A 15,872-nucleotide genomic window follows, 5' to 3' on the forward strand; every position below is an offset into this window, starting at 1 on the left:
CCCCTATTCATGAACCCTTTACGAGCATATTCCTATGCAAGTCTCCAGGGGGCACTATTAAATAGGTTGGGAGTTGGTCTTCACCTCCAACTGCAGAAGGTGCTAGGAATGGGCAAGAGTTTAAGATGCCTGGGAATTATCCTTGCTGGAATCTCAAGAACATTCTGGTTCAAAAACCTCATCTTACCTGCATTAGCATAGCCTTTATGTCCATGGTGTTCCTATGGCGCAAGTATGGAGATAACCACATAAGTAGAGTGAGAAAAAATTACTGTTCTAAGTTATATCCAAAGTTAGGATCATAGACTGCATTAAATTGTAAGCTCCTTGAAGTAGGGCCTGTCTTCCTTTATATTTACTGCATCCCCCAACACTTAGCAGGTACTCAATGTTTATTGATGATGATGATGATGATGATAGACAGAGTTAAAAAGAGAACCTAAAAATCATACCTTCCTTTTCCAAATGAGAAAATTAAGGCCTTTGTCAGAGTAGGTGATTTGTTCAAGGTGATAGATATTAAGTGACAGAGCCAGGTCCAACTCTATCACTCTTTCCCTTCCTTCTTCCCCCATTGCCTTCTTGTTTCTGATAGTCATACCTCTCAAGAAAATCAGAATAGTTTCCAAATGCCCAATAACCCTGTGGTAGAGTCTACGCTACTAATGTGCAAGAGCTTTTATCTTGCATAAAGGGAGGAAAGTGGACCTTGTGGTAATGTTTCAATGGTCATATTAATTAATGGAAGAAGATACATGAGAGCAGACCTCAGTCAAAACTCTGGGTTCACGTTCTACCTCTGTGACCTTGGGCAAGAAACTTCATTTTTAGTGCTCTAGGCAACAGAGAAGGGAAAAGTAGCCACCCATCTGTTTGAGGAGAGAATGCTTCTCACCTGAAGTTCCTTCTATCAGTTCTATATAAGGTCTAGTTGAAAACACCCTCTGATGAAAATTTACTGTGTCCCAGATATGAAGTATTGTTTTAGGCACAGCTGAAAGAATTTGAAAAGCAGTGACTAATGAGTTTGAAATCTGAAAAGCACAAGTCACTCTTACAGTTTCATTTGTTGTTGTTTTTGAGTCCTTTCCTCTGTGTCTGACTCTTTGAGCCCATTCTGAATTTTCTTGGCAAAAGATACCCAGAATAGTTTGCCATCTCTTTCTCTAGTTCATTTTACAGATGAAGAAACTGAGGCAAATTGAGTGAGATGACTTGCCCAAGGTCACACACCTAGTAAGTGGCAAGGGTCTGAAGCTGGATTTGAACTCCCCATCCTCCTGACTCCAAGGCCAGAGCTCTATACACTGTGCCACCTAGGACATGGGTTCAAATCTTGTTCCTATTATTTACCTGCATGATCTTGGGCAAGTCAACCTCTCCAGACCCAGTTCTTCCTCACTGAACTGAAGGACTTGTAAGGTTCCTTCTGGCTCTTAATTAATTCTCTGGTCCTGGGTCTCTCTAATCTCAAGAGGGATATAAGAACAGTGTTTGAAATAGCTTCATAGAAGTGGATCTAAAAGGAACCTAAGAAACCATTTGGTTCAATTGCTTCATTTTACAGATGAGGAAAGTGATGCTCAAATCTACATGACTTGCCCAAGGTCACAGGTACTAAAAGTCAGTGGCAGGACTTTGAATGCAGGTTTTCTGACTTTCTGTTGCACCATACTGTAACCCTTGATCAATATTGAGTTTAACCACTTACAATTTGGTGAAAATTAGGGAGAGGGTGAGACTAGAAGATATAATCCACCTTTAATAAAAAATCATGTCACCAGGAACAGCTAGGCGGTGCAGTGGATAGAACACTGGCCCTGAAGTCAGGAGGATCTGAGTTCAAATGTGACTTCAGACACTTAATTACCTAGCTGTATGTCCTTGGGCAGGTCACTTAACCCCATTCATTGCCTAGCAAAAACTAAAAACTAACTAAATAAATAAATAAAGATCATGTCACTTTAGACTAGAAATTCAGAGGACTAAGAGGAAAGGAGGAGACTTAGTTTTGTTTGTGGGTGTCTAATTATCATAAGTCAATCAGTCCACTGTGTATTTAAAAGCAATAAAATAGCCCATAAACTAGTCATGAGATCAGAATTTCTTTCTACAAATTTACATGAAGATAAGCAATTTTCTTTATGTGAATTTACTTGAAGCATATTAAATAGGGAGAAAGCACTCTGGCTTATCACACAGAACAGATGCAAGCACAGGGGTAGGTAGGGATGTTCAGCCAATGGCCAAAGGAAAAGCAGTCTGGTAAGGGGCAGCTCGTTCTTCATACAAGCAGAAAATCTGCCAGGTGAGCATGTTCGAGACAGGCGAGAGGTCTGGCTCTAGTGATTTGCCTCACCTCAAAGCCTAAAATAGTATCCTGCTGGGCTGGCAGCATTTCTGACCTAAATTAACACTGCAGTTTTAATTAATTTATTTTTGGTAAAATATCCACAATTTCCCCAGGTCCTGAGGATCCAGTTTCCAGTTAATTAGATTCCCCTTCTTCCTCCTCCCTTCTTTCACTCTTTTGTCTTCCCATACCAGTTCAACTAAATTCTTTTTTTTAAGATTATTTAATTTTGGGGGTAGTAACAGAAAACCTCCCAAGAATAATTGCAGAGTGTTGTTGGGGCAGAATGGGAGGGAGAGGGTGGTGACTATATTTAGCACCAATGAATGTGAGAGGCTGTTTCACATCCCAGGCTGGCACGGCTGGATCTTCTGGGTCCCATAGGGGGATGGGGCTGGCTGTGTGGATGTGCAGACTCAGGCAAAAAAACCTGCCTAGGCAGCCAATAGACCCATTATTTGGTTCACATAACTTGTTAGAATCTTCCCCAAGCACACAACGAACTATTGTTTTTCTGAGTCCCTTTCATGACTTTGTAAGCAGGCTAATTCAAAGCAGACTAGCCTGTTTTCCCTACTGGAATAAAAGAATCTTCTCAAAGAGCTATTTAACTGTGACCATGGATGCAGCCTTCAATGCAACACAAAGGAAAAAGCTGAAGTCATATATAGCCCCTGTCTCTAACATACCAGGGTATGTCCATCTTCTTGGAAGTGGTCTTTGCATAATTATCTATTCCTCTCCTCTCCCCCCCCCCCCCACTTTTAATCTGCTGGATGACCTCATGCAAAAACATTCCACTGGAGGAAATGGCATCAGCATCGCTGAGATTGGAGCCTGGAAAGTCTGTAATGAGTACGTTAAGACCGGCTCTGAAACTACCACAAAGATGGAGTTTCTAAATGTCTCCCTGCTCACGTTTAATCTTGTGGGAAAGACAAGGTCAATGGTTCTGGTGGAACACAGAAGGCAGACCGTATTTCTGGTGTTTACCTGCAAAATGATCTCAAAAAGAGAAAATGATTTTATTTAAGTCTGACAAGTGGAATTGGCAAGAAGCCACTGTGGAGCTAAGGAGAGACAAGGACCTGCATTCTGGGATGACATTTTCCTCAGTTATCTGGCTTTTCAGATACCAGGCCTTTGTGAAGCTGGCAGATACAGATGATGAAATGCTATTTTCTACTTTCAGCAAAAATGATAAAAATCACCACTAGCCTGCTATCCCTCCCCTCCACTTTAAAAAAAAAGCCCAAACTCTACATTTTCTTTGTTCTTCCTGAATCTGCTTTATTCAAAAACCTTTTTTTTAAATAATAGTCATTGGGTGGGGAGGTATTACTAAGAAAAGTAATGGAAATCCTACATTTTTCCTCCAGGAAGTCCTGATTATTTCTGACACCAGAAAGGATGACTAATCTCTTCACTGAATGCTTTCTCATATGATAATGATTGTCACTGACTTATGCATAGAGGTTTCTTCATCTGTAAAATGAGGGAGTTGGCCTTTCACTCAGCAAATGGGCTAGAAGAGTTGAATTCCATGTTGGTGGGATGGTGGAGAAACAGGCATTCTGCTTACACTACTTTGTTGGTGAAACAAAATGTGGGCACAAGCTTTTGGGAGAACAAAGTGGCAATCTGCAGCAGGAATCAGAGAAATGATCATAACTCCAAACCCCAAAGCCTCACTATTAAAGCTGTATCCTAATGATCTCATTAAAGGAGGGTGGAGGAGACAGGAAGATGACCTATCTACACAAAAATATTCATAGGTGCCTCACTTGAAATAATGATAAACTGGATATAACCTCTTTGCTTAACAGTTAAGAAGTAGTGGAATAAACTCTGGTAGATTAACATAATGGAATAGAAGTGTTCCATTTAAAGAGATGAATAAGAATACACAGAAATATGAAAAAAATAAAACAAAGATAGCAGAATTGGGACAGTGTGTATAGAGATAAATAGTTTAAGCCAGTAACAATAGCAAAAAAACCTTTATAAATATACAAAGAGAAGGAAGATAAGAAAGGGAAATAGACAAAATGAGTTGGAAATATTATATTTTTCTGTCATAAGTTCACTTTCTAAATAATTTAGGTTCCTGAATTTTATTGAAAGTTTTAGTCCCTATTTTCTTTGTTCATGTTACTGTTTATGGCAAACTTACCACTCTAGTTAAATAAAAATAAAATGAGGAAGTTGTGCTACATGAACTCAAAAAGTCCCTTCCAGCTTTAACATTTTATGACACTATGATTTGTCTTATGTTTATTACTCATGACCCATACTCTTATTAATCCATCAGGAAGTGTTTATTAAGCACCTATTCTTTTCCAGGAATAGTTGACCTAGGTGCTAAGAATATAAGTACAATCGGGGTGGCTTGGGGCGGCTAGGTGACGTAGTAGATAAAGCACCAGCCTTGGAGTCAGGAGTACCTGGGTTCAAATCCAGTCTCAGACACTTAATAATTACCTAGCTGTGTGGCCTTGGGCAAGCCACTTAACCCTGTTTGCCTTGCAAAAAAAACCTAAAAAAAAAGAATATAAGTACAATGAATGAGATAATCCCTACTCTAAATGAATTTACAATGTAATAGAAGTGGACAAAAAGTATGTACAAAAATATGCAGCATAAAACTAATAAATTCAATATGCAGGATCCATGATAAGTGTTCCAAATCTAGAGTTATTTAAACTATCCTTCTAAGAACCATGGTCTTGAACCCATGAGTCATGGGATAAGAAATGAATTAGAATCTTCCCTGAGAACACATCCAAAAAAATCGCTTAAGTAAATAGAGAAAGCAAAGTGCTGGACATCATGACACTTACCCTAGCTAACACAAGGGCAGTCCTAGTTTATCCATATGTAAATGATGGGTCACAGTTCTGATCTGTACCCTTCAAGAAAGGTATGTGAGGGTGGCTAGGTGGCACAGTGGATAGAGCATCGGCCCTGGAGTCAGGAGTACCTGCGTTCAAATTCAGCCTCAGACACTTACTAATTACCTAGCTGTGTGGCCTTGGGTGAGCCACTTAACCCCATTGCCTATCAAAAACCTTAAAAAAAAAGGGATGTGATCAAGGCTAGAGAAGGTCCACCAATCATCAACGAAGAAGACCAAGGAAATAGAATGTAAAGATGGATCAAAACTACTGAGCTGTTTCAGTCTAGAAAGATGAAAATTTGGGGATGAAAGGGAATAATAAGTGAGAGATGACAAAAATTAGCCCAATCACCCAGGGTCACAAATAAGACAAATACAGATTTATTGACCAATTCCCAACACAACTGAAGTAGGAAGCACTGTCTTGAAGTGCCAGAAAAAAAAATTCGAAAGGGAAGTACAACTTTAGATCTTGAAAAGGAAATACTTAGAATGTACTATCATAAGGGTTTGGTAAAGGCTGAAAATAAATTCAAGAAGGAATTTAGTTTAGTTGTTAGTGAATTGGGCTACATCCTTAACCTTTTGAAGAGATAACAGCTGGTGCTCTAAGGCGAGCAGCAAGCCCTGAACACGTAGATTGTACCCTCTGTTACCTTGGGTTCTCCCTTTTACTAGAAGGGTCCTCCCAGAATCTTTATTTAAGGAGGGTGTCCAGGACATCCTTCTTATTCCTCTTTCCAGACTGCACTCCAGATATTCTCTCCTAGTCTCCCATCCCCAACCGGGTCCCTTTGGACATTCCTTTTATCTGCTGTCTTCCTCCTTTAGACTGTAAGCACCTTGAAGGTAGGCACAATCTTTTTACTCTTTTTGTAACTCACATTCTTAGCCCAGAGCTTAATATTTATTGATTGATTAGCACTTACTAAATGCTTATTAACTGACTTCCTTTGCCTATATTATGTTATTTGAGCCTCGCAACACTTTCAAGGAAGCTACTACAGATCTAATTATATATTTCGCAGAAAGAAACAGAGAAGTTAAGTAACTTGCTCATGGTCATACACCTAGTAAGTGTTGGAGGCCAGATGTTGAAGTCAGGTCTTTCTTGATTCTAAGTCTAGAACACTTTTTCCCCTCCTATTCTCTCTCCATACTAGAGAGTGAATAGAACCACAACATCTTACAAAATATCATAGATTTAGGAAGGACCTTAGAAGTCATTTTACAGATGAGGAAACTGAGACCCATAGCATATAAGTGACTTACCCAAGTACACCTGTTCAAGAGTTGCTTAAACCCTTCTAAGATTTGAAGGCATCTGACTCCAAAAAATCAAATGCTTTTTCTGTCACAACATAGCAGCAAGATTGATTCTACCATTAGATACAAAATAATTAGGGCAAACTATTGATAGGAACCTGGAGGGCAGTTCTTAGGTTCAGAGTTCACAAGAACTAGCAGGTTTGCAGGTTATAATTTGAAGAGTTTCAAAGGACCATTTTCACCCCCCCACCTCAAAACATCTTCCTCAACAGAGTGCAGTAGGGCAATGAATAACATTTTGTATTTGCAATCCCTTTGAGGATAAGGGATTATGTTTGGACAAGAAACTTTAAATGTTATCTGGGAAGGGTTCTCGAAGTAGGGTGGTCTGAGGATTCTAGTGGCCCCCAAGACTCTCTCAGAGGGTCCTCAAGGTCAAAAGTAATTTCATAATAAAAATTGGATGTTATTTGCCTGTTACAATACTTCTTCCCTTTTCTAATGTCATGCAGTTGGATTTCTTTTATATGTTCAATCAAAACAACATATAGCAATAGACTAAATACCAAAGCAGTTATGAGAATCCAGATGTCTTCTATTAAGTCAGACATTAAAAAAATTGCAAAAATACATAAAATAATGCCACTATTAATTATTTTTTGTTTTAAAAATAGAGCTATATTTTATAAAAATGAGTTATGCCCATTTTAATGAGCTTATTATTCTTGCTTTCAAATGGATATTTTTAAAACTATAAGTTCTGATTTCTAATGACGTCAATAGATAAAACTTATATAAAAAAATCTCTGTGGGGTCCACAATAGTTTTTAAGAGTATAAAGGGGTCCAGAGACAAAGCTTGAGAACTGATGCTTTCAGCCATTCAGGTTAGGTTTCAAATATAGCCTTAAACACTTATATTTGTCTCAGTTCCTTCTCTGTAAAATGAAGTTAATAAGAGCATCTACCTCTTCCTAGGGTTATTGTGAGGTGAACTGAAATAACATTTGTTAAATATTAGGTCTCCCTAGTAAGGTCTTCGAAAATGTTTGTTAATAATATCTTACCTAACAAAATGTTGATAGAAGACACAAGGCGGGAGATGCTTATCAGAGTTGTCGATGATCTCAGAAGCCCATCTCCCAAGGAGACCACATGGCTGTGAATGATGGAACACCACAATCATGGAAGATGTGAAATCTCAAGGGACTCAAAGAGAGCATGTGCGTGGCATAGCCCATGGTTAACCATGACGTGCACTCCAAAAAAGGCAGTATGAAAGATGTTATCGAGGCCAGGTGTGGCCAGTTACAAAGTAAGAAAGAATAAGAGGCAACAGATGGACAGACAGACAGTCCAAAGGGTACAGCAGAATTACCACCCATTATTGAGAGAACCCATCATTGAAGGTCTATGAATAGATGTGAACTAGACTCTCTGAGATAAGATTGTGTAGAAAGAATTGATCTAAAATCTGTGAAAGGAGTCTAGGCACATAAAAATGAAATCAAAATCTCTCCAAATATCAAGTTAACACCTTAGCACAAAGATTGTATCAGATCAACTAACCCTGTATATAGTGAAGTCCAAAGAAGACAGGATACAGGAAAGATAAAGGGCTTTTTTGGGGAGAGAAGAGGGAAAAGGGGGGGGGGTACAAAGGGAAAGAGAAGCCAAGAAAGTTCTGTAGGGAGCAATCTGGAAAGGCCCCAAAGACAAACATTCCCTTACTTCACCATTTTGCCAAGGGCTATTCCTTTAAAAGGCATTTCCTCCTATTAAAAAAAATAAATCTTTTGGTTTCATCTACTAAGGTATGTGCTGTGAGCAGAGGAAAATACCAAGACTTCATGCCACTAACCATAGTCACTAGTTACACAATGAATGGGGAGATGCAGTGACAAAGGCAGGAGGTATTTTTCTCTCCCAATCTAAAGGACAATAAGATTTTTTTTCATTTCTAGAGCAATGGAAGGAATGCCATTATATACAATTACCAAAAAGTTAACCCTTGATCTAAATAACAATTTTGGAAAAACATTAAAAACTGTTAAGATATCCATTTTGAGGTCGTTGCATTTTTTTTAAGGTAGGAAGAGTCAGGGATGGGTAAAGTAGACAAATGAGAGGAGAGGGCAATACCAAAATATCCCCCTCAGCCCCAGAACGAGAACCTAAAGAACAAAAGGCCAAAGAATTTAGATGATAAAATCCCTAACTCCTCCAATAACATCTAAATATCAAAATTCTACCACAAGGTCCTCAAATGCCAGCTGGAGGCAAGAACCCGAAGAGGAATGCCTGGCAGAAAACCCTGACAAGAATTCCAAACAGTTATGGGACTTCCCACTAATCACGTGGTGGCTAAGCAACAGTCCTTTCATGCCATATTAATAAGGTTGCAGTGTAAACTGCACAGCAGGTAGGAAGACAGAAAATATAAATTGGATTGAATTCAATTCTATATTCTTTCTCCTCCAAGTTGTATCCCTTCCAAAATTCTGCTATCCCCACTCCCCTCCCCAAGCCCCAAACCCCAAGCCCCATCCAGTTCTGGTGGGATCGAGGCTGAGCAGGCCCAGTTTTGTCTCTTCCACCAGGCCAGGATGATTCATGAGAAAATGTCGGACATTCTTGGTCTCACACCACTCCTTTTTGTATCCTATGAAAATTCTATTAAATAAAAAAAAAGAAGAAAAAAGAAGCAATAAACCTCTTTTGGAGAGTGGCAAATGTTTAAAAAAAAAACTCTATTAAAAAGGAATAGGAAAAAATAAAAATAAATAGGACCTATCACCACAGAGGTAAGCATAGTTTTTATAAAAGGGTCTGGAGGTCATGACAGAGAACCTGAAACACACTGACCAGTTCTTTTGCTTTTAAGAGGATTAGTGCACAAGTTGGGCCAAGTTCCACCACCACTTGGCTTCAACATGCAACAATCCAATTACTTTTCACAGTTTTCTCCTCTTGTAGCAACTGGTAAGGATGAAGAATGTGGTGGACATTTAAACTAGAATCACAGCAGAAAAATCACACTTTAAAAATCACCAATAAGTTCTAGACTAATACTAGACTAAGTACTCGAACACCTCCAATCTATTTCTTTTTATAAAGAGGCTTTGATTTTATTATACAGAATCTTACATCATTAAAGTAGAGGTTCTGACCCTGCCATCTATGGATAAATTTCAGGTTTCACAAAATTTCATGGATAGTTTCCATGAATTCAGATGTGAAAAAAAAATTATATTCTAATGTTCAAAACCCTCTAATTAAAATTTATTATTTTCTATCATTGTGAATTTGAAAAGAAATTATTCAGAGGAGATCATAGGCTTCACCAGATTGCCAGAGGCATCTATGATACAAACACATTTAAGAATTCCATGAATAAAAGAACATTTTCAACAAGCAAGTGGTTCAAAGTTAAATCACAGACTATCAACTTTACATAAAGAACAAAGCAAAAAAGTTAAAGATACTCAATAAATAAGGAAAAAATAAACTGCATTTAAACTGGATGGGGAGGAAGGGGTCAAATTGTGATGGACTTTAAATGCCAAACAAAGGATTTTATATTTGATCTTGGAGATAATAGGGAGCTATGGGGGTTTTTGGATTAGGGGAGTGACATTTAACTACCTTGATACTTTTCTCTTGAAAACAAAGCTATCTTGCAGAAAAAGGTAGAAAATCTAAAGTCTAGTCTTATCTAGCTAACATTAACCAATAACAAATAGTAAAAAATCACCCAGTTAAATTTATCTTCTATAGAAATAACTACATATAATAGGCATGTATAGTATATAAAATTTGATGATGCTTTCACTACTCTAGTGACCACACATTTTGAGAAATTTGTTTCAGTCTGAAAGATGAAATAGAGCAGATCCTAAAGGTATTTGGGGCAGTGTGGCAGGCACAATAGAGAGTCAGAAGACCTGGGTTCAGCTCTAGCCTCCAATACATACTAGCTGTGTGACCTGGACCATTTCACTTAATCTCTCAGAGCTCTAAGTCATTTTCTTTTCTTTTCTTTTTTAAGGTTTTTGCAAGGCAAATGAGGTTAAGTGGCTTGCCCAAGGCCGCACGGCTAGGTAATTATTAAGTGTCTGAGGCCAGATTTGAACTCATGTACTCCTGACTCCAGGGCCGGTGCTCTATCTACTGTGCCACCCAGCAGTCCCCTCTAAGCCATTTTCTAGTCAAGTCAACAAACATTTATTTGGCACTTATTATGTGCCAAAGTAATATAATAAGGCTTAGAAATGCAAAAAAAAAGTAGGTATATCCCTACCATCACTGAGCTTTCATTCTAATGGGAGAGGCAACATGCAAAAAAATATCATGTACTTATAAAATTGGGTAAAGGGGAAGTAATATCAGCCAGGAAGTCAGTCAATAAATATATCAGGGTGGCTAGGTGGTGCAGTGGATAGAGCACCAGCCCTGGAGTCAGGAGTACCTGAGTTCAAATCTGGCCTCAGACACTTAATAATTACCTAGCCGTGCGGCCTTGGGCAAGCCACTTAACCCCATTGCCTTGCAAAAACCTTAAAAAAAAAAAGAAAGAACGCAAGAAAAATGCTTATCCATATCCAAAGAACTGATGTCTGAATATAGACTGAAATATATTCTCTCTTTCTTCCTTCCCTCCTTTCTGTCTTTCTTTTTGAGTTTTCTTGCCTAAAATGACTAATATGGAAATGCTTTCATGATTGCACATGCATAATCTATATCAGATTGCTTACTATATCAGGGAAGGGCAAGGAAAGGGAGGAAGTGAGGGATAAAATTTGGAACTCAAACCTTTAAAAAAGGAGTGTTAAAAATTGGCTTTTCATGTAATTGAGGAAAAACTTTTTTTTTAAAAAAAGGGTCAAAAAGGTAGGAAGAGAATCAAGAGAGGGTAATGTCATAAAAACCTAGAGAGAAGAAGGCATCCAGGAAAATAGGGTGATCAACAGCATCAAAGGTTTTGGAGACTGACTTACGAAAAAATTAGAAAATGCCATCTGATTAAGTAAATAAAAGATCACTAGCAACTTTGGAGGGAGCTGTTTCCATTAAATGATGAGGGTGGAGCCAGGTTGCAGAAAGTACAGAAGACATTGAGAGAAGAGGCTGGAGGCACTCATTATAGTTCACTTTCTTAAAGAATTTTAGCTAGGAAAGTGGGGGGAGATAGAGCATAAAGAACTTAGAGAGTATAGAAGGGTCAAATGAGAGCTTTTTGAAGATGGAGAGTTAGTAGGAGATGTTAGAAGATGGAGAGATGTTAATAGGTAGCAAGGAAGTAGCTGGTAGACTTGGAGAAAATAAAGATTACTAAGAGTATAGGGAGGATAGAGGTAGTAAGAAGATGGTATCAAAGGGCTAGGCAAGGGATATGTCCTGATCAAGGAAAGAGTCACTTCATTATGTGATACAGAGCAAAAGGGGGAAACAGTGGCAGAAGCTGAGAGATGGGGAAGAATGAACTCTTGATGAATAGCTTCAGTTTTTCTTAGGGAAGGACAGATCTGAACCAGGTCTTCTTGATTCCAAGCCCACTACTCTATACACTGAGCCACCTATCTGCCTCCAAGTACAAATCAAGTTAAAAAAAATTTTTAAATTTAATAAAAAAAAACCTTTAAACTATAGCTGTTCTGCATCCACATTCAACAATCCAATTTCTAGGCTTGACTCTGCTAACAAAGCCCTTATCTGGTGTGTAGTTGGCAAAGAGCATGCCCTCTCTGGTATGATCCTGGTGCTATTTAGTCTCTACAGGGCACAGTTAGGAGGATCCAAAGCCTAAAAGGACCAAACCTGGGCCTTCTTCTCAGTACATGTCCTCATTTCCCCTGGATAGTATCAGTCTGTCTTTTCAGGGATGGCATCCTCCCTCTTACAGGGGAGCCCCTTCTGTAGGCCATTCATAGCCCTCTGATACCAGCCAGGATCAATGACTGAATGATAGCCAGTCTGAAGAATGATGTAGTGACATGGGCCCCACTCAGAGCTCTGGGTAAAGCAACCTTCTGTAAACGAATTTCTCCAAAGTAAATGCTTTAACAAAACTCTTCAGACACCACCATCAATCAATACCACCCTCCATCAGTTGGCAAGTCATGTTCTTTGCCCTACAATAATGGCATTACATAAAATCCAAGAATAAGAAATTGTTTTAAAAACTTAAAACACTTGCAATAAGCATCTCAATGTTTCCTGGTGTGGAGGACATGGTAGAGGGAAAAGATTATTGAAATCTGAGTTCATGGGTTCAGATCTTGCCTTTGGGACTTAGATATGACTTTAGGCAAATCACAATCTTCCAGGGTCTTCATTTACTAATGAAAGAATTGTATTAGATGGCCTTTGAAGGTTCTTCAAGCTTCAAATTTACAATCCTATGTTCCCTTTCAATAACAGGATTCCATAAAGTGTCTAAATCCAAAGAGATATTCTAGAGACAGTGAGGTGCTGCTTCAGAGAGAATACAGGGGCCAGGGGTCAGGAAAACTAGGGCTCAAATCTAACCTCAGATACTTTCAAGTTGGGTGATCCTGCACAAGTTACTTAACTTTTGTCTGTCTCAGTTTCCTTAACTGCAAAATGAGAATACTAGCAACTAATTTACAGAATTGCTATGAAAACCAAATGAATTCACAAAAATAAAGGATTTTTCAAACCTTAAAGAGTTAAATAAATGCTTGTTGAGTCATTTCAGTTGGGTCCAACTCTCCATGACCACATTTAGGATTTTCTTGGCAGAGATATAGGAGAAGTTTGTCATTTCCTTTTCCAGTTCATTTTACAAATGGGGAAACAGAGACAAACAGGGTTATCTTCCCAGGTCACAAAACCCATTTAATCTCAAATTTAAGCTCAAATCCATTCTCAGACACTAGCTACATGACCCTGGACAAGTCACTTAATCTCTGTTTGCCTCAGTTTTATCATCTAAAGAAGGAAATGGAAAACCATTCCAGTATCTCTGCCAAGAAAACTCTAAAAGAGGTCATGAAGAATCCAACACCACTAAAAATTACTAATCAACAATAAAATTTCCTGATCCAGGCCAAGCACTCTCTCTGCTGTGCCACCTAGTTGCCCAAATAAATGTTAACCGGATAAACATATTCCAACAATCACAGAATCGCAATTTAGAGTTAGAAGCAACCAGAGTCCATCTAATGTGTGATTTCTCCTATTTTAAAGATGAGGAAACTGAGGACTGGAGATATTAAATGATTTGTCCAAGATGGCAAAGCACCAAACCTAGAATCTCTGACTCCAGACACAAGAGCTCTTTCCATTCCATGCCTCCATGCTACTCAAGGGGAGTGGCATACAAATATGTGTGGATGACAAGGACAAATCAAACCCACAAAATAACCAATAAACCAACACAATTAATTTTTCATCATCCACATCAAGGGAATGAGACACATTATAGTCTTTCCCCAGTTATTCACTGATAGGAGAACTACAGGAGAAGGAAAGGGGAAATACAATGAAAATACAAGGGTCTAGATCCTAAAATAAAATACATATGATTTCAAAGGAAATCAACTATAATGAGATACATTCAAGAGACTGGGAATACCTGAAATCTATAACAAGGTCTTTGTAACTAAAGAAATTTGTCCTGATTCATATCTGGTCACTGGACCTAGATGGCTCCAGAGAAGAAAGTGAGGCTGGTGGCAGGATCTCCTCATCTAAATCCAATACACTTGCTTGTCATGGCATCATCTCCCTGATGTCATGGTCTTCTTCAAAAATGAGGGACAAACATTATTATTATTATTATTATTATTAAGTAGTAATGAGTACAAGCAATATTTCTAACAATAATATGATACAAAAACAGGTGTGATTTCTATTATGACAAAATCACAAGTACTGTTAATATTTCTATGGTTCATTGTCTTTCTTCATAATTGAAGGAAATGTTATACACCTAAGTTAGAGGTCAGTGAAGAAAATAGGTAATTTTTCCCCATCAGTTAGCCCCTTCCTGAAAATCTACCCATAGATCCCAAATTAGAATTCCTAGTCTAAATAATCCACAAATAGAATAACTTGACCTTCAGTAATTGAAAAATGTAATGACATCAATTATAAGAGGGAAAACATATCTTTAATTCCACTTATTTCAACAGCTACACGTAGAAATAAATAGAATATGTATAATTATAAATAGCTTGATTATGTACAATTACTTACATCCTAAGAGGTGACTTGCCTTAGGAAAAAAAAATCTTTCTGACAATGCAACAAATGTCATTAAGTATGTTAAGATTTACAACTCCATTGGGAAGAAACTCATCATTCATCCCCTCCTCAAAATAAAAGACTCAGCAGCTCTGAAAGCCATGCAGTCAAACAGAAGAAAAGCCCAGGCAATTCTCCTGAGAATTGAAAAGTACCAGAGTGCATTAAGGGACTGGGAGAGGACATGACCCATCACTATAATAGATTTAAATTGTGATAATAGATTCAAAGGGCAGAACCAGCTTCCTCTTATCATCTGACTGGAGCTTTAGTTAGCAACACTCACTTGGAAATAAAAACCCTATGAATCACACCACACACATGATTTGGGTTATGACCACTATGACATACCTTCACATATTCCATCACTGGGTCCAGAAGATGTGGATCCCTGCAAAGAAAAAATGTAAATGAGTATAATGCTTTCTCTTATTGAGAAAAATGCTGCAATTATTTTACACTTCTTGATTCACAATATAAATCCACTTCCGAGGAAGGTCACACAATCAAGCTTTCAGTAGTTCCCTACTCCAAAGGTAGGAAAATCAAAAGGCAAGGAAGCTCTCTTTAAGATTCAATTGGTCATGAGGGTTGACAGCTTCGGTGACCTCAGGGCAAGTTGAGATCAAAAATAAGTAAAAAAATTGATATTTCAACAGCTAAATGAGAACTATATAGCTTCTTTTAACTATTAGAAAATATACCCAAAGAGCTCAAGGTCACACACATTCTGAAAAAAAGCATAGAATGCTCTACCTCCAAGCTTTAATTATAAATAAGGAACAGACTGAATTCTCAACTTACCCCTGATTTCTTGATCTCTAAAACTGTAATAATAGTTCTTTCATAATGAGATATAATGATCAATTCATCTAAAATTTTTGGATAACAAGAATTGGGCTTGGCTTTGAAGTAAGGGAAGTTTGAATTATTGAAGATGATTCTTTTAATTTTTCATTTCTTTTTTCATGGATAGAAACAGCTGAAAATTGACTTTTCTCCAAATACATTAAAAAGTTGCCAATAATTAAATCACAAGGGGAACATCCAAATGATTTTAAAGTAATGAAAAATGTGCCTTGTTAAT

At 38.0% G+C, this 15,872-nt stretch overlaps 1 protein-coding gene across 2 annotated transcripts in view; it reads right to left on the reverse strand.

The window, feature by feature from the left end:
* The window catches only part of BCAR3 (BCAR3 adaptor protein, NSP family member), a 170,526-nt gene that overhangs the window by 112,586 nt on the left and 42,068 nt on the right, over positions 1-15,872 (reverse strand). For both annotated transcript variants that reach the window (XM_074188188.1, XM_074188189.1), the window contains exon 3: positions 15,137-15,176. In XM_074188188.1, coding sequence (XP_074044289.1) covers positions 15,137-15,176 — 40 coding nt within the window. The remainder of the gene's footprint in view (positions 1-15,136; positions 15,177-15,872) is intronic.

This window comes from Macrotis lagotis, chromosome 5 (genome assembly GCF_037893015.1).
Source record: "Macrotis lagotis isolate mMagLag1 chromosome 5, bilby.v1.9.chrom.fasta, whole genome shotgun sequence".
In the NCBI taxonomy this organism is placed as follows: Eukaryota; Metazoa; Chordata; class Mammalia; order Peramelemorphia; family Peramelidae; genus Macrotis; species Macrotis lagotis.